This window comes from Physeter macrocephalus, chromosome 11 (assembly GCF_002837175.3).
Source record: "Physeter macrocephalus isolate SW-GA chromosome 11, ASM283717v5, whole genome shotgun sequence".
NCBI classification, from domain to species: domain Eukaryota; kingdom Metazoa; phylum Chordata; class Mammalia; order Artiodactyla; family Physeteridae; genus Physeter; species Physeter macrocephalus.
In genome coordinates this window covers 98056882-98080692 of record NC_041224.1, presented here as the reverse complement: position 1 = coordinate 98080692, position 23811 = coordinate 98056882, and the positions used below count along the sequence as shown (strand labels likewise).

The 23811-nt window shown below is 58.1% G+C and overlaps 2 protein-coding genes across 2 annotated transcripts; both read right to left on the bottom strand.

The window, feature by feature from the left end:
* Positions 1–4012: 4012 nt before the first annotated feature.
* On the bottom strand, positions 4013–5161 carry ANKRD63 (ankyrin repeat domain 63). Its single transcript, XM_007111715.2, has one exon. It carries the CDS (start codon positions 5159–5161, stop codon positions 4013–4015), a length of 1149 nt encoding a protein of 382 aa, XP_007111777.1.
* A 5357-nt stretch (positions 5162–10518) lies between these two features.
* PLCB2 (phospholipase C beta 2) lies at positions 10519–23811 on the bottom strand. The gene is made up of 26 exons (XM_055088474.1): positions 23794–23811; positions 21801–21991; positions 21454–21620; positions 21218–21364; positions 20888–21045; positions 20525–20607; positions 20176–20260; positions 19414–19576; positions 19166–19299; positions 18947–19043; positions 17900–17984; positions 17642–17766; positions 16966–17120; positions 16269–16433; positions 15601–15700; positions 15082–15186; positions 14819–14913; positions 14615–14690; positions 14304–14348; positions 13963–14197; positions 13711–13876; positions 13524–13600; positions 13338–13433; positions 12719–12776; positions 11954–12040; positions 10519–11594 (listed from the first exon to the last, which is right to left on the bottom strand). Exons 1-26 carry the CDS (start codon positions 23809–23811, stop codon positions 11391–11393), a joined length of 3117 nt encoding a protein of 1038 aa, XP_054944449.1. The 3' UTR covers positions 10519–11390.

Below are 23811 nucleotides of genomic sequence, written 5' to 3'. Positions count from 1 at the left end.
CCTGTTTTAAATTAAACTGAGTGTTCAAAACCTCTGGCCTTCCTGTTGCCCCCGGAAGTGGAGCCAGGCTGTCTTCAAACTGGACACGCTGTAGTAGGTGTCCAGGGTGGCCCTCCCTCCTCCCTGCTGTGAGCCCCACGACGGTCATTCTGATCCACAGAAAATCCTACTCCCTGGTGGCATGTGGGCCTGAAATGAGGGCAGAGAAGAAGGGAAACAGGAAGTGAAAGGCCCTTGGGACTGAAAGAGCTGAGAAATAGACAGGGCTCCTTCCCAGGGGAGAAGAACCCAACCGGAAAGCCAGGGCCGTGGGCTGTGCTTACTGGCGCCACAGGGGCTCTGGGGCAGCCACCAGGGCTGATGACCACTTTCTGCAGCAGCATCTCCCGTTTGCTTCCTGCCTGCCACCTCCCCGGAAAGTCAGAGGCTGCTCTCCTCAAACTGTCCGTAGGAAGTGGCCTGGAACTGCTTCCAGTGAGAAAGCAGTCTCTGCTTCGGTTCTCAGAACAGAGGGCGACCGTGAGGAGCTGTGAAAGAGCGCAACTGGAAACCAAGAAACCTGGGTCTTTAAACTTCCAGGTCTGACACTGATTCCAGCACTTACTTCCTGAGGTCTCATTCTACCCCCTCTCTGTCAGGGTCACTGAAACCTTCTACCCAGGAGCAAGGAGTCCTGCAGACCTCCTCCCCACAGCTCCCCACCTAGACAGCTGCCCTGGTCTAAGGGCCCCTGTCCCACCAGCTCAGCCAGAAGCAGCACCTGAGTCTTACCTCCAGGAAGCAGCCGCAGTGGGCTGGGCAGGGATGGAGGCTGAGGGAAGGCGGAACCTCCACCTCCCAACCGAAGCCCACAGTCAGGAGTGATTGGCAAGGCAAAAAGAGGCCAGTTCTTGCAACTGAATAACACTGGATTTATTAACTATTCTTTTGAGCTCTAAGAGTCCTTCCACTGCACAGTGTCATTCCAAAAGCATGTGCGTATGTCATTTAGCCTCACACACAGACCGGTTCTGAGCTTGACCCGAGAGTACCAGCTCCAGTGGCACAGGTGACTTCACAATGACGAAAGCAACAAGAATTGGAAAACCAAAATGTTTAGAAAAGTCTCTTCTAAACCAGATTGAGCTCGAGGGGACCCCAGCCTCAATGCCTTGGGGCTGACAATAAGAGGAAGTTCAGGATAGCGAAATGTGGTGAAACATCTAAGTTCTGCACAGAGCTGGGCCTGGTAAGAAATCTGCAAGAACAGCAAGGCAGTCAAACACACAATTCAGTTCAGACAGGAAAGATCTGCTGTGGTTTTTTAGAAACATCACTTTCAACCACCAAACCCTTGGCAATTCCAGAGAGGAGCCCTCATGGTTGTTTATCCAATAAAGAGGGCCCAAGGTGATGTTCAACCAGAAAGCCCCATGTCAGCAACACTTGAAACATGACAGCACCTTCAACACAACGTGCAACCCAGACCCATGTCTTCAATGTGGTATTTTGAAGAAGCCAAAATACTTGTATTCTCACACCATTAACATTAAACTTCATAAAAATTAAACACAGTTGGAAAAGGATAAGTGAGCAAACAAGGATCAGAAAAAAGGGGTTTGCACTTGGGGCGTCCAATTACCACCCATCCCACCCCAGATCCTCTCCTTATGGCTTTTCAGGCGTTTTTCAGAACTTTTCAGTTCAGCTGCCACCCAGACAGTGGGACTGAGGAGAGGCAGATATTTGGGGAGAGAAAAATGGGGGAAGGGCAAAACACCCCAGAAACGAAAGCAAATCGCATCAGAAGAAAACAGTGCATAATCAGCAGGTCTCAAGGTTCAGAAATCGTAAGGGACGGGTTGGAAGCTCCAGTTTCTCAGAAGACAGCAGGAGCTCTCTATATGGAGCCTTAACCTGGAAGATCTTGGTGTCCTAAGTAAAGGGTCTGGGCTCCTGCTACTCCAAATGCGAGTTTTTTGTTCATTGTCCCTCACTTCACTGCTGTGAAATGACTTCAAGTATCCGGATTTAATACTCTACAAGAGGAAGAGGATTCCATGGGTAAGTGCACAGGGAGGGAGAAGTACACAGCGGTGGCTCAAAATAAAACCACAAGGCTGAACTCCGAGCCTGGGCGCAGCGAGAGCGCAACTTTGCCACCAGGGGGCACCAGAGATCACGTCCAGTGTCTGGGCCCTCGCGGCCTCGCGGACCCTGGAGCGGTGGAAGCATTGGGGAGGTGTGTGACACTTACACGAGGCCGGCCCCTGATCACCCATCCCTCACCCCAGGCCCAATTTCTCATCACAGGTCATTCTCGCTCTGGGCAATTCCCCTAGAGTTATTGGTGAGAAACCTTCCGTTCTGCAAAGATGAATAGATCGACGTCTTGAAAAGACCCCACGGCCGGCAGCTGAGGGGCTGCAGGCTCAACCTTCGGGGTTCACAAAAAACTCCCCACGCGCCGCCACTCCACGGGCTGGGCACACAGGTTCGTGTGCTGGCGCTTCAGCAGGATCCTAGGGCACGCGATTCGCCAGACCCCCTCTCGCTAGGCCGGCACAAAGATGAGGGCGGGGGCGGGGAGGGATGGGGACGAAGGGCCAGGCTAGGAAAGGGCCTTTAACCACCTCTCCGCAGTTGCCTCTGACTCACTAATCTGCCCAGTACTGAAGCTGAGCCGGGCCTGCGTCCCACGCTTTGGGGCGGAGGCAGGGGTCCTTGGTCTCGAGCTCTAGCATCCATCATCCACCCTGCTCTCCATTAACGGCCCAGCGAGAAGCAGGAACCGTTTAACAGCCCTCTTCCAGCTCTCAAAGGAGTTTGATATAATTTAAACCCGGACCTGCGGCTCGTGTGGGCTTCAGACTCCCGCGCGCCGCCGCCTTTAACGTGGCAAACACTTCAGTCAATTATCCCCCTCGCGGAGCTTCTATTTAAAGAGACATTGTCAGGTTCTTAAGCCTCGGATCAGACCCGCTGCTTTCTGCTTCACATACAAAGACTCAAAACACGAGTTCTTTGAGGATTGGAAGAAATACAATTAATCAAAGCCTTCGCAACCGTTCCCCCCTGAGGGAGCACCCACGTGCAAGACCCGGAGCTGCGAGGCGGTGGGGGCGGGGGAAGTGCTAAGTCCTTTCCATTTCAGGCTTCTGAGAGTGAGAGGAAATAGGCTCAAGAGCCCAGAGCTGCACTGGGCAAGGGGGGCGAGGAGGGCGCGTGAGCGGGGTGGGGGGGAATGACCCCACCTTGTCGATGAAGTTGAATCTTGGGTCTGCCTCTGGCTGAGGCAGAAGGAGCTGGAACTACCCAGAAGCTGGTTCAAGGGACAACTTAGCATTCCTGCCACCCCCAAACTATGCTTTCAATGTCTTGAGGCAGGAGTTTCTCCCCCCAAAAATTTAACCTCCAGACTCCTTCCCTCCCGTTCAGAAAGGCTCCGAGGCCCATCTCCAGGCTCCCCTTCTCCATCATGCCAACACAGGGGAAGGGATACTTAGGTCATGTGGGGCATTACTGTCAGCATCACTGGGGTAGAGGGGCAGGGGGTGGGGGGTGGGGGAGTGGGAGTGGGGTAGGGAGGCTAGGCCTTTGTTCTACAGGACAGCTCTTCTGCCTGCCTGGCTGACTAGGGTGTGGGAAAACCCGGCAAGGGGGAGGAAACCCGGCAGAAGCCTGAAAGACGCAGGAGTGCGCCTTAGCGCTCAGGGAAGGGGGTCTAGCTGGAAAGTTGTAGCCTATGGATCCAGTCTTCTACTCCTTGCTTCCATGACAGGAACGGCAGGCCTTTAGAAAAGGTGAGAGACTCGGGCAGGGAATACCAACAAGCACAAAAAAGAAATAAGATAGGGGACCGTTTCGGAGAGAGGGGGAGAGAGGGCTGAGGGAGGTCTCACCTTGGCAGTAGGGACAGGTGCTAGGATCTGGGGGTGGGAAACTGCCAGGAAAGTGAGGGACCTGGGAAAAAGAAACCCCAGTGGAGCAGAGAGGGGAAGGTGGGGGGAGCAGGGCTCGGCCTCGAGGCTGTTTACGGCTGAGCGTGCAGCACCACGGCCTCCGTGCCCGCCTGCCAAGGCTGAGGCCCAGGCACCGAATGGGGCAGAGCGTTGGGCTCTAATTCTGGGCCGCTCTCGGGCCCAGGTGCCTCCCCGACCAGGCTGGGGATGTCTGGAGCTGTGGAGCGTCGGCGCAAACCCAAGCGGCCAGAGCCGGGGCCGCCCTCGGGGTGGGGGCTAAGGCCGACGGGGGCTTGCACTAAGGTTGGGGGCGCTCCCTCCAGCACCTCCTGTGAACGCCACCGCCCAACGCCTGAAGACTGGGGCGAGTGTGGTTGGGCCATCAGGGCTCCCGCCCGCAGTCGAGCCGCCTCCTCCTCGGTCACGGCACCCAACGCCAGGCTCATGCTCCGGCCCAGCTCCGGCCGCTCGCTGCCCTGCGCCCGGTACCGACCGAAGCCCTTACCCCCTGAGCCAGCCTCGCCGCCGTGACCATGGCCGCCGGCCGCTCTAGCAAAGCGCGCCAGGAGAGGCCGCGGTAGGCGGCGGGGGCTGGGTCTTCGGCGCTCCGGGCTGGGCGCGGGAGCCGGACGGCCAGGGGGGCTGTCGGAGTTGGAGCCCCGGGCCGCGGCGGCGGCGGCTGCGCGGCCCCAGGGCCCGGTGAGGGCCTGCACACAGGTCCCGTGGCCGCGGGCGGCGGCCAGTTGCAGCGCCGTGAGGCCCGCCCGGTTGGTGCGGTCGAGGCGCAGGCCGAGGCGGCGGAAAGAGCGCACCAGGAACTCGAGCACCGCCCCGTGGCCGCACGCTGCCGCCCACATCACCGGGCTATTGCCCGCAGAGTCGGCCGCCTCGGGGTCGCCGCTGAACTGCACCAGCAGTTGCACGGCGTCCAGGTGGCCGCGCTCGCACGCCAGGCTGAGCGCCGTGCGGCCGCGCTCGTCCCGCAGGTTCACTGCTGCACCCTGCTCCAGCAGTAGTCGCACAAAGCGCGCGCGCAGCGCGGGGTCTGGCAAGCCCACGGCCACCATGAGCGGCGTGCGGCCCTGCTCAGCGCGGCAGTCGATGATGCTGCGGTCCAGCGCATCCAGCACAAAGCGGGCCAGGTGCACTTTGCCCGCCTGCATGGCCTCCAGGAAGGTACGCGTACCCGCTCGGGGGCACAGGTCCTTGGGCTTGAGCATGGCCTCGGCCGCCGCGCCCAGGCGGCCCGGCAGCTCCGCACGGGGGCGCCCCTGTTCCTGAGCCCCGCCGGGCTCCGGCCCCCGCCGGCGCTCGGGTATGGCTCCCTCCGCGCGTGGGCGGCTGCGGCCGAGGGTCCTGAGGTTCCCACTCTGTCCTCCAGCTGCCCCGCCGCTCCTGGGCCGCACGCCCGGCGTCTCGCTGCTCCTTCCCTGGGCTTCCCGCCTGATGGTGTAGGTTGCTCGCTACTCCGGGCTCCGCGCCTGGCCCGCCACAAGACGACGGGAGCCCAAGCTCGGGCCCCTCCTGACTCTCCCGCTGCTTTCCCAGTGTCCGGCGCCCCTCAGTCCGTCGTGGCTGGGAGCCGCGCCGCTCACCCACACCCGGGGCAGCACCGCTCCCCTGCTGAGAAGGTGGCGCCCGCCGTGCGCGCCTGCCTCTAGCCCTGGCGGGGCGCGCCGCTCCTCAATCTGCCGGCGCCGCTCCTCCGCCTCCTCCCCTCTCGCGGGGGCCGGGCCACGCCAGGGCGCTTGCTCCTTACTTGGGGGGCTTGGCGGCGCGGGAATCGCCGCCCGCATAGATACCTGGTTTTTTAGTCTCGGGGGTCTGCATGGCAATGGCTACTCAGGAAGCGGGCTGAGCCGTCAGGGCCGAAACTGACGGGGCGGCGGAGACCGCCCCTGACCTTCACCCACCTCTCGGTGGGCCACGACGTCGGGGAGCAGCTTCTCCTCCGCGCTTCCCTGGGGCTGCGGCAGCGGGGGCGGGGCGGGGGCTGCTCGCAGGGGGCCACATGCACCCGACCGGGCCAATCCCAAAGTCACAGTCTTCTCTCCCCACCCTCCGCCCCCACCGTAGTCAGTGCCCGGGGCTCCTTAGAAACTGGCGGGACCCTGAGCCCGTCCGAGAAGACGAGGGCTGCCCCCATCGGTGCGGCTGGAAGGAAATGGGACCCCATGAGGGCAGAACTGGACCATAAGCGAGCTGGGGGTGGTGGCGAAAGGCGGGCGGGGAGTAAATCACTCCCCATATCGGGGAAGGGGGGGGTACCTACGCTGCGCGGGGTTGGGGGCCCTCAGTCTGGCTGGGAACCGCCACTAGAAGTGTAGCGAATCACGCACGCACACACAATTGTTCCTCCCGCACAAGCTGATTCGGCGCGGGGGTGGAGGTGGGGGAGTGCGCTCTCGTATCTCGGACGTCTCCAACCGAGACAACGCGCCCGCCTGCCAGCTCCCGGCGGCTGAGAAGCTGGAGGTGCGGAGACGCGGCGACCGGAGCGGGCGCCTTAAGATCCGGGAGTACTGCAGCCGCGTTAGCAACTCCTCGGCGCCGCCTCCCCGCTGTTTCAGGACCCATCGCCACCCCGGAAAGAGCGAGGGACATGCAAACCTCCCCCAGGGTCCCCGTCTCTCTCTTGAGCACAAAACCACCCCCAGACCACAGGGCTCTGACCTTGACCACTAGCTGAGCCCTTCCGAGATAAGAAGAGAGCACGAGTCAACAGAGTGTGAGAAAACTATCGCATCCCCTCTCCCTCCAGCCCGCTGCTCCGCCCTGGGTGGGGGTGCGGGGAGCAGGCCTCGGAGGAGGGGAGTCAGAGCACCTAAGAGCTGCAGAGGGTGGGAAGGTGTGTAGGGTTGGAATGGATATTTGTGAAGAAAGACGTGAGTCAGGTATCGACTACAGAATTTACTGAGACTTTTTGTGAGCTAGGTATTGTGTGTTCCCAGCCGTGGGAAATACAGAGGCGGAAATTCGGTTCTGGATGGAAGAAACCTCCCCTCTCAAGCGGGAAAACAAGATCGGGACATAAAAAGTCGAGTTTATCGCCTGGGGGCTGAATACGTATGTTAAATACAAAACGGAGACAGTCCCTGGAGGAGAAAACGGAGTTGTGGGGAAAGGCGGACTCTAGGGTCTTCTGAGATGGTCTTCAAGGATGTGTGGGATCTGGCTGCTAAGAAGCAAGGGCACGTAAGCAGGAAAAACACCTTTAGTGCTGAGGGCTGCTTTAAGGGGTCCCTTTATATGAAAGACAGGAAATTAAGGGAAGAATAAAGGTGTCCTCAGCCTGGGCAAAGCAGTGCCCAGAAGCTTTGCAGCAGGCTCTGCCTGGGGAAAGGTATGGGCAAGGAGAGGATTTGTCTCTGGGAACAGCCCGTGGGCCCAGATGGGGGAGTGGCAAAGTGGGCACATAGCTCTGCACCCTGAGCTTCTCACCTCTCTCCAGCTCCCAGGCTTCAGGGATGCCCACATGGCATCGGGGCCAGCCGTGAAGCAGGGACTCCCACTTCCCTCTCTCCTGGGCAGAGCGTGTGACGTATGCCTGTGCATACATTCACATGCCGTGAAGCCCCCCCTTCTTACTTTTTGCACTTTTTAATCCCCCTACTCTGAGATCTGCCACTTTTCTCTCATGGTGTCACAGAAAGGGCACAGTATTTGACAGCAGAGTTAAGTCCCAGCTTGAAGGCATTTACTACTAGCAGTGTGGCTCCAGGCCTGCATACTCTCATCTGCAAAAGGAAGCCAAGAACACCAACCCTGCCTGCTGCAAGCAACAGCAAGCTAGAGAGTGTCAGGGAAAGAGCTGCACAGTTATTCAGAGTGCAGAAAGCCCAATCCCACCCCCAGACCTGCGGGCCCCACCTGGGGTATCACCTGGAGTAGGAATAGACTCGCCAAGCCTAGTAAGGACGCAGGAATGCTCTCCTTGTTTACTCAGGTAGCAGAAGAAAGGTTTTCTTCTCTTCATGACTCAATTTCCCTTTTCTGCAGCATGAAGGAAATTGCTTTCTTCTCTTCTTTCTCTGTTTCCAGGGTTAGGGGAGGGGGTATCCCAGGAATCTGTGTGGCAGGCCAGCCCAACAAGCCAGGCAGTGACACCCCCAGGTGGAGGAAAGAAGCAGCAGGAACACAGAAGGGGCACCGGCCCCTCCTCCCTAAGCCAGCTCAGCCTCATTTTTGTCCTTTTTCTCTGTGGTGGATGGAGAGAGTTCCAGGGAAGAAGAGGAGCTGAATCAGGGCCTCACCCTGTCCCGTCAGAGTGTGCTGTGCTGGGTACTCTCTGGAAGGAGCGGCCGTTCCATTGCCCCAGCTGGTACTACCAACCCAGCCAGGCCTGTGGTGGGATGGGGGGAGGGGGGGCAGTGCCACATCTCATGCCCTAAAGCCTTTGCTCTGACTTCCCAGTGGGCTCAGCATGTTCTGAGCAGAAAAGAAATAGCAACGATGAAAAAAAAGCTGAGACTCTGCTGCGGAGCACCGAGGTACCAACAGCCGGAATTAGAAGCTGTCGCTTAGGGAGCTGAAGGCTGACAGGCGATGGAGCTGAGGCAGGCAGGGGGCAGGCAGGCAAGCCACACTCCCCTCCCCTCCCACCTGCGGAGCCTCCCCCGTGCAGGCCCCAGGCTGGCAAAAGGGCTTCCTCCCAGAGGCGGCTCAGGTCTGCAGTCTGTCACTCTGTCTGCAGCTGCCCCCCTTCCCAGGCCCCCTTCTTTCTTCCTCAAGTGTCACCAGCCCCCTCACCCTGTCACGTTGCACCAGCTCAGCAGGGTTGGGCCTGGTGGCACGTGGCTGGGAGATCCAGAGAGCTGGGTGGGGGGGTGAGTCAGCAGGGGACTCTGGCGTCTGAGTCAGCAGTGGGATTGGGAAGGGGGTAGGGACCCTTCTCTTTACGCAAAAGGTGAAACTGAGGCTTGCCAAGTGGATAGGGAAGCTGGCCCCAGCCCCACAGATCTGCAGCAGGAGTGGAAGCCAGGTGCTCTTCCCTTGCTCTAGAGCCCTGAGGGAGGGCATCAGTTCTTCCTCTGCACATCCCCTGAGGCCAGAGATTAATTCACGTCCAGGGCCCAAGAACTATGGCATTTTCCCAGGGGCACCCTGCCCTTTTTCCAGAGGACAGAAAGCAGGGAGGTGGGTATTTGCCCTGTCCTCCTGGGAAGCCCCCAGCCTGCTGTGCAGAGGCCTCTCCAGGAGGAAGGATTGCATCCTCTTCCCCATTCCTGGGCTTCTCAGCCCCAGACTGGAGGCCTAGAGACTCTGCCCGGCCTGACTGAGGGGCAAAGAGAAGGCAGTCTTCTACCCCTGAACGGTCATTGGTCAAAGCTGGGGACTGCCCAGTGGGCCCTATTTGGCACTGGCTCTGGCTTATGCCCCATGCCCAGGTCAGTGAGTTCCTCTAGGCCTGGATCCTCATCCCTGTGAGGTTCTACCCCTGGGTTGGGGAGGAGATGGGGCAGCTGAGTGCTCAGCTGGAGTGCTGAAGACAGGGCACTGCCCTGGGGTGTAGGTGTCCCGCCCTCCACTGTCTCCAGTGTGTATGCAGGCTGACCAATGACAGGCCTTACTCCTGTGAATGCGCAGACCCCCTAGCCTCACCCTGCAGCCAGGGACTGCTAGCATCCCAGAGATCAAGCCCCCAGAGGGATGGGGGGAGGGGCTAATGGCATTTGCTATAACTCTGATAAGAAAACATCCTCTTCCCAGAATCAACGCCCACCCTGCCTCTCCAAAGCCAGTGTCTGTTTTCATTTGGGATTCGGGACTATGTCAATAGGTGCAGTGAATAGCTGCCCAGAAGCCTCTCTACAGCCTGTGTTTGGGTCAACCATAACTGCCACAGGAGCCTGAGACTACGACCACTCTAAGTCTGCCTAAAGGGGACCAGGTGGCCTGAAAGCTTGCGACTCCCCAAGAGGGTGGGGGGCACCTCTGCAGGAGGCTCTTCTGCTCCAGCCCTGAGGGTGGAGACAAGGAAGGGCCACATCTAGTGAGCAGTGGAGCAGAAGGGTGACATCATTTTCCAGTGGTTGTGGCATCAGGGCCGGCAGACGGGGAAGTGAATCCTCTTCAAGTCCAGAGGCACGGCCATTCCACTGGGCTCTAGAAGGGGCCTCATGCCCGGGTCAACTCTCATGGACTTTTTCCCCAGCCCACTTCATTTGGGGGGCACTCCACTCCGCTGCCCCCCATTTCTTTTATTTATCCTTGGCTGCGTTGGGTCTTCATTGCTACGCGCGGGCTTTCTCTAGTTGCGGTGCGCGGGCTTCTCATTGCAGTGGCTTCTCTTGTTGCAGAGCACAGGCTCTAGGTGCTCGGGCTTCAGAGTTGTGACTCGCGGGGCCTAGAGCGCAGGCTCAGTAGTTGTGGCGCACGGGCTTAGCTGCTCCGCGGCATGTGGGATCTTCCCGGACCAGGGCTCGAACCCGTGTCCCCTGCATTGGCAGGCAGATTCTTAACCACTGCGCCACCAGGGAAGCCCTGCCACCACCACCACCACCACCCCCCACCACCCCCCACCTTTCTTAGCTATAGAACAGAGGCCAGGCTTAGGCAGGAAATCTTGAGACAGGGTTCTTTAGTAGGAGTAAGAAAGAGAAAAATAAATAAACCTCATAAAGTCAGGAGAGAAAATGGTGCTGACCTTGTCAGACAGGCTGAGCGGGGGCACATGCTGGGAAGTACCCCCCAGGCCTAGGAAAAGGGGTGGCTGGGCTCTGGGTGGGAGAGTGCACAAAAGGCGGTCCTTCTCCCCTCACCCCCAGCCCCAGTTGTCTCAGTGGCCTGAGGGCCACACAGCTGAGGCAGCTTTTCCACATCAGCCTCCCATCCCCCAAGGGCAGGAGGCAGGGAAAGCACCTTAGTCTGGGATCCTGGGAGCAGCTGTCCCCAGGGAGCTGGAAGGAAGTGCTGGGAGTGTCAGGGAGCTGACAATGAGGCCAACTCAGGGCAAGCCCGAGATGGGGCCTAGAAGCCAGGGTGAGCTGCCCGCCTTATGGCAGGAGAGTTTGGAATTTGGACCTGCTTGAACTACAGGTGATGGAGTGGAGGTTCCAGGTGGCCAGGCCTAACCCTCCAGGTGAGGAAACTGAGTCCAGAGTGGCACACTAGGAAATGCAGAGTGGGGCCAGGACCCCATTTCCTGCCTCCAAGTTCATATTCTTTTGCCCTCATCAAACATGTGACAGACACTTATTCAGAGGGGAAGGGGAAGCAGGAGGAGCAGGATGTTGGCTTGGAGAGGACCTCCAGGCCCCAGATGGGCCCCAGATGGCCTGGTTCCTGCCTCCTACTTAGCCTGGCTGTTGAGAAAGGGGCTCCAGAGTCCAAGGGAGCTCCAGCTTCCCACAGCTTCACAGTGCTGGGGCCCTTTCCTCCAGGGGGAATGGACCCACGTCCCAGAGAAGGGTGAATGTCCTTGCAGAACATCCCAAGGGCATGGGGGCATCAGAGGAGGCTCTCCTGGGCATCTGTCTTCTCTGTGAGTGCATCCTGTTCACACAGCTCCCTGGAGACCCTGCAGGGCCTCTCAGGCTTGTCCTCCTCCACAGAGGGCAAGCAGGCCCTGAGGCAGGTCCTCACCGACTCCTTCACTTCCACCTCCAGGCCCTTCATCTTGGCCTCGTACTCTGCCAGCACCTCCTGCTGGAACTGTGGGGACAGCAAGGACCACCCCCTGGCTCAGGATGGGCCACCTGCCCACTCTTCCTCGTCTGAACATTGGAACCAGGAGATGCCTGGTTTGTTCAGACCTCCCAGGAGATCAGGGTGGGAGGTGGGGGTAGTGGAGCCCATCAGGGGGTCTTTCAGGAGAGGGAATGCCAACCAAGCAAAGAGATCTGCAGAGCTGCTTCATGATCCCCTGGGAATCAGAGCCCTGACCCCCTGGAGAGGGGCGAGTCCCCCACCACCACCCACCTCTTGACAGGCAGCTCCCCGGAGCTGGGTCCCTTTACACCCTGGAGCCAGGACAGCTCTGCTGTGGGCCAGGGTAGTGGTCCCCCCGTCACCTGCTTTTCCATCTCCCGGATCTGTTCCAGGCAGGCTGCCTGCTTCTCTTCCAGCTTCTCCTGGTGCCTCTCCAGGTTCTCCGTCATCTGGGCAGGAGTGAGAAACAGAGAATCAGAACAGCATAGGCAGGCAATCTGGGGTGAAATCCAGCTACAATCCCAGTCAACCAGCTGTGAGCCTTTGGACAAATTCCTTAACCTTTGAAAAACTGGGTTTTTTGTTCTGTTTTGTTTTGTTTTTTAATTTGTAAAATGAGGATAATAGTACCTGTCTTGCTGGATTGTGAAGGATTATATGAGACAGTTCATGTGAAGCACCTGGCTTAGTGCCTGCACAAGGTCAGGACTCAGGAGCTGGTAGCTCTGTTACTGTTGTTAGTAATCCCCAGCGAGCTTTAGGGCCATTCTCCACAGGGCTTTCCTTCCTCTTCTGACTCCCTGGAAGCCTGACTCTGGAAGCCCCCTTGCTTCCTCTTACCCACCCACCCCAATCCCACCTCCCCTTGGCCAGCTGGCCCATATCATTTCCATGGAGGGCAGCTGGCCAAAGACAGACTCCTTTAGGCTGGTGTCCCAACCTCTGCACAAAGGTCAGAATCGTGGATGGCCTAGGGGAAGCCCCTCCCCTCTACTGCCTCTCCCCCCATCCCTAGCTGGTGGGCCACTCTAAACAGTGCATCTCCTAAGGGCAAAGTAAAGGCCTTGGGGCCACTCCTTCCCTCAGAGAGAGAGAGTGTGTTTGGGAAGGGCACAGCTCTTACACACCTGCTTGATGACCTGCACCACCTCCTGGATGTGGGAGTTGTTAATCTCTCTCTTCAACCTGTTGGGGTGATCAGAGTTTCAGAGAGGGCAGGAGGCCCCTGGGAAGAGGTGGATGAGACAAAGTCTCCACAGGGTGTAGGCAACATGAGAGCTCCATCGTAGAACCCTCTGTGGCCGGCATGCATCTATGTCTGGTCTGGGAACCAGCCAGAGGGGTGAGCATGGGGACCCAAGGAGGATCTAAGGAGATCTTGGGAGCCCTGGGGGCCCTCTGAGGGAAGGGCTTCCTCACTAAAACGCCCTGTTCTTCAAGGCATGCGTGGGAAAGTGCAGGTGGGAATCAGCTCTCCCGAGGTTTCACCTCCCTCTTTACACACTTGATTTTCCCTTCAATTCTCCTCTCTCCTCAAATAGTGGTGGCATCTGTGTTTTGCCTAAGGAGGACATTCTCTGATCAGAGGTGACGGAAGTAGAATTAACTTGCCAGAACCAGGAGACAGGCACATCTCTGGGAAGTAAGTCAGGACCCACTTGTAGGAAGGCCCCTTCCCACCCAGTGTGGTTCCTGCTCAGCACTGGGCCTGGAGTTTGAGTCCCGCGCCTCCCCTCCAGGGCTCACCTCTCCTGAGCCATCTTGTCTGTGGTGACCTTCATCATGGCCTGGATCCGCTCCAGCCTCTTGGCCTCCAGCTTTTTCTTCATCTCTTTGGTGTCACTGCAGAGAAACAGGCATCAGGAAGATGCTTCCTGCGGCTTGGGCCCTCCTGGGAGGTAAGAGTCAGGCGTAGAAGGGAGGCAGGCATACGTCTCCAAAGTCTCCTTGAGGGTCTTCAGCTCTGCAGCCTGTTTTTCTCTGGCCAGCTCCATCATCTTGGTCATTTGCTGAGGGAGAGGAAGGACCGGCTAAGCTAAGACGGAAGAGATGCCCTTGGCTGTGCGGAGGGTGTGGGGTCGGTCGGCCCCTCGCTCCCTCCCCTCCCCCACGCTGGCACCTCGGCCACTTGCTGCTCCCTGCGCCTCAGGACACACTCGCACTGCTCCTCGCCCTGCTGCAGCAGCTCCAGCTCCAGCCTGTCCCTCAGCTCTCGCAGACGCGCGTCCGCGCCCTCGGGGCCTTCGGCCGGCGCCGCCCCGGCGGGGTCCTCGCCCGGCGGGGTCCTGCGGAGGCCATGTGGGGACAAGCCGTGAGCCCCAGGCCGCCCGCGCCCTAGCCGCGGGGGGCAGGATGCCTCCGCCCACCTTACCTCTTTTTGCGGGAGCCTTTCCCCGGGCCGAGCTTGCGGCCCCGGCCCTCGCCGCCGCTCCCAGCGCCCGGCGGCCCGAACTCGGCCCGCTGCGCCACGCCCCTCTGCAGCAGCTCCTCCCAGCGCCGCGCGCCGCGCCGCTCCAGCTCCCGCAGCTCCTTCTCGTGCCGCCGCTGCAGCTTCACGACGCCCTTCAGCTCCCGCAGCTCCTCCAGGCTGGCGGTCCGCGGCTCTGCTGGGGCAGGGGTGAGGCGCGCGCCACCCGGGTACCGCCCCCCACCCCGAGTCCCGGACCCTCCCCGGGCTCGACCCCAACGTCAGTCGGTCTCAGCAGGCCTTACCCGCAGCTTTTTTCGTGGCCTCCTCCCTGGCCTTGGCCCCGGCTGCTGCAAGAGCCAAAGGAGAGGCTCTCCGGTGCCCTCGGCTCGGCCGCTCCCGCGCCTCCCGGGGGTGGCGGTGTGGGCCCCCTGCTGCGCACTGCCCAGCCCGAGGCTTCACATGCAGCCGTTCCCTCCCCAGGTGAAAGTTTTCGGGGTTGTTTTTGTTTTTGTTTTTATAGAGAACTCCCGCCCATCTGGGATGTGCCTACCGGTGCAGCGCAGCGGAGAGGTCGAGACCCTTCCGGTAGGTGGGGGGACCCCGCAGTGCGTACCTGCTGACCCGTTGCTCGTTGGAGCCGATGCCCCATTGACCTGGTGGGCAACTGGACTCCCGAGAGGGAAGGGATTCTATGTAGGGAGAGCGTGTTAGGAAGGTGCCTCTCTCCCTGAGCCCTGGATTCTGCCCCCTCCCTCATCTTCCCACAGACAGGGTGCAGCTCGTGGGGGCCCCTGGCAGTGGACCTGACAACACAGACCTCAGGCAGGCCTCCCATGGCTTCCTTGAGCTTCACAGACTTCTTGTCATGGGCACTGAAGAACTTGATGGGATTGGCGAGGGCCACCGTGAGGTCTGGGTGCACAGGGACATGGTGGGCCTGATAAGGATATGTACCTGGGAGCCTCCCCCATCCTCACCTACGCCAGGATACCCTGTCCTGCCCCCCTCTGGAGGCTGGCTTGCAGAGAGAGGAGGGGGGATGGACAGCCTGGGGCTTCCAACATTCCACGGGCCTCCCACCTGCCCAGGTGTCAGGTACATAGTCCTTCATCTCCAGGAAGACAAACAGCGCAGGCATGGTGAGCGGCATGTTGCTCTCACTGTGCAGGCACAGATGGTGGTATCCTGTGGGACGTGACCGGGTGGCCAATGAGCCAGAGCCCACTGCTGCCCGGCACTGCTCACCAGCAGCCCAGTACTCGACACTCCTGGCTTTAGTCTGGTTCTACCTCATGTGGTTATTGTTAGGATTAAGTGAGAAAGTGTTATAAGCCCGTAAAGCATTTTAAGTGCCCAATAAGTGTCAGCTACTTGGGAAACTGCCGCAGTGGTTCCAGAGAATTAGAGACATTCTGTTGGGTGGGCAGAGTCCCCACCTCTCTCAGTTTCCTGGAGAGGTACTCTTCCTGCCCCACTTTCCCGGGCCGATAACATGACAAGGCCACCTCCCTGAAGCTGCCCCACACTCTGGACGGGATCCTGATGCTGGTCTTGGTCTCAGACCCACTGGGAACAGCAAAGAAGAACCCCTATCCTTACCAGAATTCAGGGCATTTATGGGGATGATGCGGTGTCCAAGAAACTTGTTGCCATCCTCCAGCACAGCCACCCTGAGGGAGGCCAGCTCAGGCATCAATATCTGGGGAGAGTTCAGGACAGGACAAGCTAGAGAAGGGAGAGAGTGACCAAGCTGCCCCCCTTCCCTGATTCCAGAAATCTAGGGTCAGGCAGGCTTTACTGGATTTGGTGAGGACAGAGGGCCCACTCTAAGCCACACACAGAGACATCCTAACGGCTCATGTCCTGGCTGGTCCACACAGGGCAGAGAGCTGGACATGCAGTCCAGGGCTCCAGGGGGCCTGGTGCAGACAGCCCTTGGAAGCTTTGTCAACAAGTATCCAATGGGAGCAAAAGGCCCCCGAGATTCCTTGGGTCCCTGCACCCTGGTCTGGGAGTTCACGATTCTGCCTCTAATCGTAACATGGACAAGCATGCACATACACACATGTACACACACGTACAAAACTTGCCCACAAAGTAAATTTCTGTAAACTTGATTTCTGGACTCTTGAAACTCAGGAGGGCACAGATGAGGGGTGGGGAGAGGAGGAGGATCAAGGAAATCCCTTTATGTATTTTCTCTTCTACAAGTAGAGACCAAGAACTAGGGACAGATCCCAGCCCCTACCCTGATCTAGCCACCCCACCTTTTCAAAGACAAAGGGCTCCTCCTTCCAGACAGGATTGATGGAATTGGTACTGGGTGACAGTTTGGTGCGATAGCGCCTCTTGGAGTCTCCAGGAAGGCCAAACAGCTCCACTTCCACATAGGTGCGCACACTGCGTTCTGACAGGAACTGCCCAGAGATCACCTGGAGGTTGGGGCCCACGGGAGACCAGCATCAGCTCCCCCACCCAGGCCATTCCCCAGAACTTAGGGCCTCCAGCACCCCGTAGCTGAAACATCCATTCTTGGGTACTGTGAAGAGCCCCATTCAATTCTGGCCACAGAGTAGAGGCTGTGTGGCTTAAGGGTTACAGCTAAGCTCTGGCACCCAGGGTGCTTCCAGCATTTAGGGAAGAGGTGTGGGCCTCCCCACCTCCCTCCCCAGCGAGGAAGGAACAGGGCCCTCCCCCCGGGGCCTGGGGCTCCTGATGCCCCACTCTTCTCCCCTCCCCCACCCCAGCCTCAGCCCTTCCCCTTGGTTTCCATGGGGACCAAGAGGCAGCCTCCAGTGCTGAGGAGGAGGCAGTTTCCAAGGCAACTTGCTACTGCACGAACTGGCTGGGGCTGAAGTTTTCGGGATATCAGGGGAGGGGGTTGGGAATGGAGGAGTGGGGCTCCTGTGTCTTTCTCCTCAAGACCCCAGCCCTCCCGGCCACTTGTCCACCTCAGGGCCTTGCCGTAATGGAAAGGGTGGTGGCTACCACCACGTCGATGCGGTCCACCGAGAAGGGGTTGAACTGCTTGTCCAACCGACGCATGAACTCATGCTTGAGGAGGTAGCCACTCTGCCCGTTGAACTCAAAGAGCGCCATGTTCTGCTGCATGGGCAGGTCTGGGGGGACAAGGGCACTCAGGAAGGGAGGCCCGGCTCTGGGTCTGCACGCAGCCTCTCTTTCCACATTTCCCAGCCTTTCCCGTCTCGGAAAGGGGGAGGTTGGGTGGACCGTGAGGGTGAGGGTTTCTCATGTCCCAGCCTGGTTCCTTAGGGTCTCATCTCTCAGCAAGGGCCCGCAACCTGGAGTCAGCAGGAGCAAAGCCACAACCGGACCTCAAGCTCACAGTGGGAGTTGAGGCCAGTGGAGCAGGTGTTCCCACAGACCCACTCAGGCCGAGCAGCCAGAACCCATGCCAGCACCCTGGCATCATCACAGACATACTCGTATACGTGCAGTCACATAGGCATGAGCTGATGCACTAAACGCTCACACACATGCACACGCGCCCAGAACCTAAATGAACATCAGCCGACCCCCCGCCCCCAGGTCTGTTCCAAAGACACCGCCCCCTCCCCAGGGAAGGGGTAAAGGTGGGAGGGGCAGGGGAAGGTTCTTAAGGGCCTGAGCATGCCCTCACCCATCGTCTGGAAGTTGAGGGCAACCATCTGGCAACCAGCATTCCAGAACATCTGGGGCATGTAGTTGGAGGAGTCCATGCGGGTGCCCTTGGGGTAGATGCGGCTCATCTGGCGCTTGTTGTAGCTGCCACAGGGTATAGGAGCCAGCAAAGCCACCTGCACCAGGAAGACCCACAGACCCCCTGCGAGCCCCGCCCCAGGCCTCCCCCTTCCCTCCACCCCACCAGGGACCCTGGCTACTGAGGTCTCAAGGATACTCTACAAACTGCACTGAGGACTTGGAGAGCAGGTCGTAAGCCTTGAGCTCCGTGAAGGAGGAAATGACATAACTTCGGTTCTTCTCTGTGTAGGGGAGAAAGAGGAAGGAGAGTCCGGGTCAGCCTGTCCCCTCCCACAGACTTGCCCTCCCCTGTGGCGTGGCTCCCTCCAGCACAGAGATGCCTCCAACCTAGCGTTTCCACAGAGGGCTGAGGGTTGAGGGGCCACCCCCCGGGGTGGGGAAGGTGCAGATCTGTGTGGGTAGCAGTGTGTGCTAGAGGTAAAGGGTACACACAGTGGATACATATGCACAGGGATGGGGTGTGCGTGCCAGAGTCCTAAAGGGTGGGGTACATGCCCTGGGTGGACGCATAGGGTGTGGGAAACACGCAGCGATGAGCCCGGGGGTCAGGAACGCGCTGTGATGCACAGGGAGCAGGGTGCAGGGGTGAGAGGCGCACAGCAAGGGTGGTGCACAGGATGGGGTGCAGGCTGGGCCTTCAGGGATGAGGAGCCGGTGCTGCAGAGTGCATACAGAAAAAGGTGTTCGTGTCGGGGCTGTGCATAGAGGGTGAGAGGAACTCATTGCGCGCATGAAGATAAAGGTAAACAGCATGGACGCGCTCAGAAAGGGAAGGGAACGAGGGGCAGATGTGCGCTGGCTGGATTCTTTGCCTTCCTCCCCCTCCCAGGAGTTCTCATGCCCAGGCAGCCACAGAAGGAAGCTGCAGGAGCCCCAGGCCGCCCGGCCGAGGTGGCCCTTGGTAAATGACCTGCCTGTCACCGACACACTCCAGAGCATTCTGCTTGGTGCCAAGTTCTCAGTACAGTGATGGGACACTGGGAGCCACTGCCACTTAAACATGCCTTTGCCTGGCTCTTCTGCTGGGTATTTATAAACAGGGCCCCCCGCCCAAGGAGAGGGAGGACCACCTCGCTCTCACCTCCACCCATCAGGCTGCTCTGGCGTCAGGACACGCTTCCTAAGGGCCTTCTCCTGAATCTAGCCTAACTTCCAGCTTAACCACCACCGCATGCTAACTCACGGGCAGAGGACTCGAAGGAGATGAACTTGGTGGGTTGGACGTAATTGACTAGGCTGGACATCTCCTTGTAAGCCGTCACCTCCAGGCCCGCTGTGCCCTAGGGAGAAGGGGGGAGGATGGGGAAGAGGCCAGTTCAGAGCCCAGGGACCCGGTCCCACACCCCCACCTGGAGGGCTCTGCAGTGGAGCTGGCAGAAGGGCCTCGGGGCTCCCCACACACCTCATCTGACTGCATTTTCTTCATCTCTTCTTCATCCAGGCTTCCCGACTCCTCCTCTTCCTCTTCCACCTCCTCCTCCTCCAGCTCAGCCCCTTCCTCACCAGCCCACACTGCCACATACAGCTCCATCAGCACTGGGGGCGGGGGAGACCCCTGCACCAGGCTGGCTCTCCCCTCCAGGCCCAGTCCCTCTCTCCCGTTCCAGATGCTCCTCCACGGCCACCCCCACTCCTCCCAGGCCGACTCACCTATGTCCTCACCCACAGGGACATTGGGTGGGCCGCTCCCCTCAGCCTCCCCACCCGGCTCCTGGCTGGGGGCTGCGGAACCAGTTTTCTGGTTCTTCTTGTTCTTGATGAGGATCTTGCCTCGGAGATCCTCAGGGCTGGGCAGGGGGATGCCTGGTTTCAGCTGTGGGAGAGGAGAGAGGGTCCTCAGCACTATCTCCTCACCTTCAGGGTGTAGCCCAAGCTCCTGCATGGCAAGCTACGCTCCACCTGCCCCTGGCCTAACTCTCCAGCCTCTCCTCTCATCACTCCCACCTCGTGCGCTAAACCCCTGCCTGATCCAACTTATCCCAGCTCCTCAGTGATCTTTTCTCAACTACTCAGCCTGCCTAGAACACCCTTCCCCACTCTCACCAAGATAAATCCATTCTTTCCCTCAGATTTCAGCTTAGCCATCACCTCCTCCAGGAAGCCTTCCCTGATCCTCAAGACCGGATCTGGAGCCCCAGGTGCTCTCATAGCAGCCACTGGTTGTAATGGCCTGGTTACTTGTCTGCCTCCTGACTAGAGGGTAAGTGATCTGAAGGCTGGGACTGCCCCTCTGCTACTGACATACCCCCCAAGCTCAGCACAGTGCCTGACGTGGTAGATGATAAGACCCCAGCCCCACGTCCTCCCAAATGAACCCCAGCATCCTCTGGGGACATCTGCCTCCTTAATCTGGCACCCTGCCCTGGCTCCCCAGCCCTCAGACCCAGATGCCCCACAGTGAAGTCAACTCACTGGGAACTTTTCCAGTGGCTCTGTGAGCAGCATATCCCCAAATATCGTTCGGCAGTACTCGGCCATCTTAGCCTGTTGGCGGGGTCTGCAGGGAGCAGAAGTGGGTGTGGTTCAGCAGCTCCCCTCTTGTCCATCTTTTTGTGCCCCCTGATGAGCCAGATCAGGGGCTCAAGATGTTGGGGAGGCAGGGACACAGGCAGGAGAGCCTGGGGTCCCAAGGAGATTGTGTTGAGACCCGGGAGAGAGCCAGAAGGCATGGCTAGAGGCTGGGGACAGTTGTGGGGAGGGCAGCTGCAGGTGGGAGATGGGGACAGGGTAGAGAATGAGGCTGGATGGCCTGGATACGCACGAGTCCACGTGGTTTTCAAACGACAGGATGACCGGATAAGGGGAGGTCTTAAAGGCACTTTCTGCAATAGCTTCAATTGCTTCCTGGAGGAGAAGGGGACCCCATGGGGAGGTCAGTGCTGTGCCTCCAGGCTTCCCCTCCCTCAACGGCATCCTTCCCCACTCCCCAGTTTCAACACACACATAGGATTGGAGGGCCACTCTTGGCCCTGTGTCTCTTCTTGTCCTCTCTAGCACCCACACTGGTCCAAGGCCTCCCAGCCATCCCCCATCTCTGGCCTCACTCCCCTTAACCCCAGAAAGCTCATGGCCCAGGGCCCTTCCCTAGTGCCGCTGCCACCAGCCTCCACACGAGGAGTCTCACCTTGAAATAGATGTCTGTGGTCATGGTGAAGCCGTGGGTGATAATGGGCTCCTCATCAGGGGGCTTCCCCTTCCAGCAGTCCAGCTCCACGCAGCGGCAGCCCGCCAGCAGCACCTGGCGGTACATCTCGGCAGAGGAAAGGCCTGAGAACTGGCCAGCTGAGCCAGAGGAGGGGCGAGGGGCGGGGGCTTCACTCAAGGGCAGTCCAGCTCTGCCCTGCCCCGCCCCACTCCATCGTGGGCAGCCTGTGGGCAACCCCTGCAGGGGATTCAGGGAGCAGGAACAGCCCCCGTAAAAGGAGAGGTTGGCAGTGAGGTCGCCAGGGCCCACCTGTCAGGTAGGTGTTGTGGGAGGAGTTGATGAAGTAATGGTTGAGTGGCTGCGTCATGTCGTGGTGCAGCAGCAGCTTGTCCTGGGCCAGCACACTGTTCTCTGGCCCGCAGAGAAACCATACCATGCCCTCGGGGGACAGCTGGCCTGGGAGACAGGGGTGGTTGTCAGGGCAGCAGCGCAGCTGCCAGGACCGGAGAGGACCGTGGAGGGTCAGAAGTTCCCTTAGTCCTCACCCCTCTGCACGTTGATGCCTCTGGGCTCATACTTGTCGATGAGGCCCTGCACCTGGTCAGGCCGCGCAGGCGGGAACAGCAGGGAGTTGAGCCTGGAGTCGCGCTGTTTCTGGTTGATGAATTTGGCCAGGTGCTCCTTAGTCATGTAGGGTTTGGCCTTGGCGTGGCTGCAGGCCAAAGAGAGGAGCACAGGTCCCCTCTATATCCCCTGGGCTGGGGGCGGGGGTGTGTGTGGTGGGGACTTGAACAACCCCCTTCTCCAGCGACGCTACCTAATTGTCAGCATGGCAGGTGGGAATTTTAGCCACCACCCCTTCCCCAAGACCAGCCCAGCCCAAGAAGCTCACTAGGATGTGAAGATCTCATCTATTTCTGGCCGAGGACAAAGGCTCATGAGGAAACTCTTGTAGACGGATTCTGGGAAGTCCTCGGGATTGATGGCATCATTCTGGGGGGATAGAGAGTCACCTGATGACTCCTGCCCCCCACCTTCCAGCACTAAGAACCACAGACTAGGCCCAGCCCTGCGTGAGGTGGCCTGGGGAGAGGGAGGGCTCAGGGCAGACAGAAGATCATCAAGGGCACCCTGAGCCCCCACTTTTTAAGGCCCTGGTTGCTGAGCAGAGAGCATCTTAGCTGGTTTGCTTTGCCCCTGGATTGATACTGGCTAGTCTCTTGGCTGGGACAGGATTCAAACTAAGAACGACCAGAACTGGGAAGAAAAGAGGTCAGAAGCAAGCTACCCTGTTTGCCAGAGCTGTGGGCTATCTTTTTCTTTTTAAATGGAGGATAAATTTTCAAAAAGAAGCAATTTGCATACAAACAATGCACCTAACAGTGGAACCCCAAGATGCACGAAGCAAAACTGACAGAATTGAAGGGAGAAATAGACAATTCAACAACAGTAGTTGGAGACACTAAAAAGCACGAGGAACGATAAGAAATAGACAGATTGGACTTCATCCAAATTAAAAATTTTAGTGTTCCAAAGGATGCTGTCAATAAAGTAAAAAGAATGGGAGAAAATACTTGCAAATCAGATATCCAGTAGTAGACGACTTCACACTAAAAGAAAACTCAACTGAAAGATGGGCAATGAATTTGAATAGATATTTCTCCAAAGAAGATATGCAAATGACCAATAAGCACATGAAGAGATGCTCAGCATCATTAGTCAGTAGGGAAATGCAAATCAAAACCACAATGAGGGGAATTCCCTGGCGGTCCAGTGGTTAGGACTCTGAACTTCCACTGCAGGGGGCACGGGTTTGATCCCTTGTTGGGGGACTAAGATCCCGCAAGACGGGTGGTGTGGCCAAAAAACATAAATAACATAAAACCACAATGAGATACCACATCGCACTCACAGGATGACTAAAGTAAAAAAAAGAAAAAAAAGACAGACAATAACAAGTGTTGATGAAGATGTGGAGAAATTGGAACCCTCATACAATGCTGGTGGGATTGTAAAATGGTATAGTCATTTTGGAAAACAGTGTGGCATTTCCTCAAAATGTTAAGTATAGAGTTACCATATGACCGAAGAATTCCACCCCTAGGTGTGTCCTCAAGTGACCTGAAAACATACGTCCAGACAGAATCGTTCATAGCAGCATTATTCATAATAGCCCCAAAGTGGAAGCAACCCAAAGGTCCATCAACTGTTGAACAGTTCAACAAAATGTGGTATATCCACGCAATGGAATAGTATTACACAATAAAAAGGAATGAACTACTGATACATGCTACAACATGGATGAAGCTTGAAGACACTGTGCTAAATGAATGAAGCCTGACATCAAAGATCACATATTGTATGATTCCATTTACATGAAATGTCCAGAATAGACAAATCCATAGAAACAGAAACAGAAAGTACATGTGGTGGCATTCAGGGATTCTGTGCCTTTGCATTCCATTCCAGAAAAACCCATCAAATGTTTTCCAGGATCACTCTGGAAAGTCAACCTCAGTCTTAGTTTGGAGCAGAGGCTCTGAGCAGGATAGCTAGACCGAATCTTGGACCCATCAGCTGCAAGCAAAGATGGTTCAAGGGCTCCTACCGGGATGCAGGAGAGCTGATAAATAAGGAGGACTTAGCCAAGGTGGGAACTCAGGAGGCAGGAGAAGAGGAGGGTGGATGTGACAGCCCAAGTGGTGCCCTCAGCCCAAGTGGTGCCTCTCCCCAACCCCAAGCTTGCATCCCCTGTGACTCATTGCACCAAGGGGTCACCAGCTCCGTACAGTTGAGTGTGGGGGAAGTATTCCTTCTGGGATTCATGTGGACAAGTGATCTATGAGGCCTTAGTTTTATTTATTTATAATATTCCAAATTCTTACCGGGAGAAAAGACTCCAT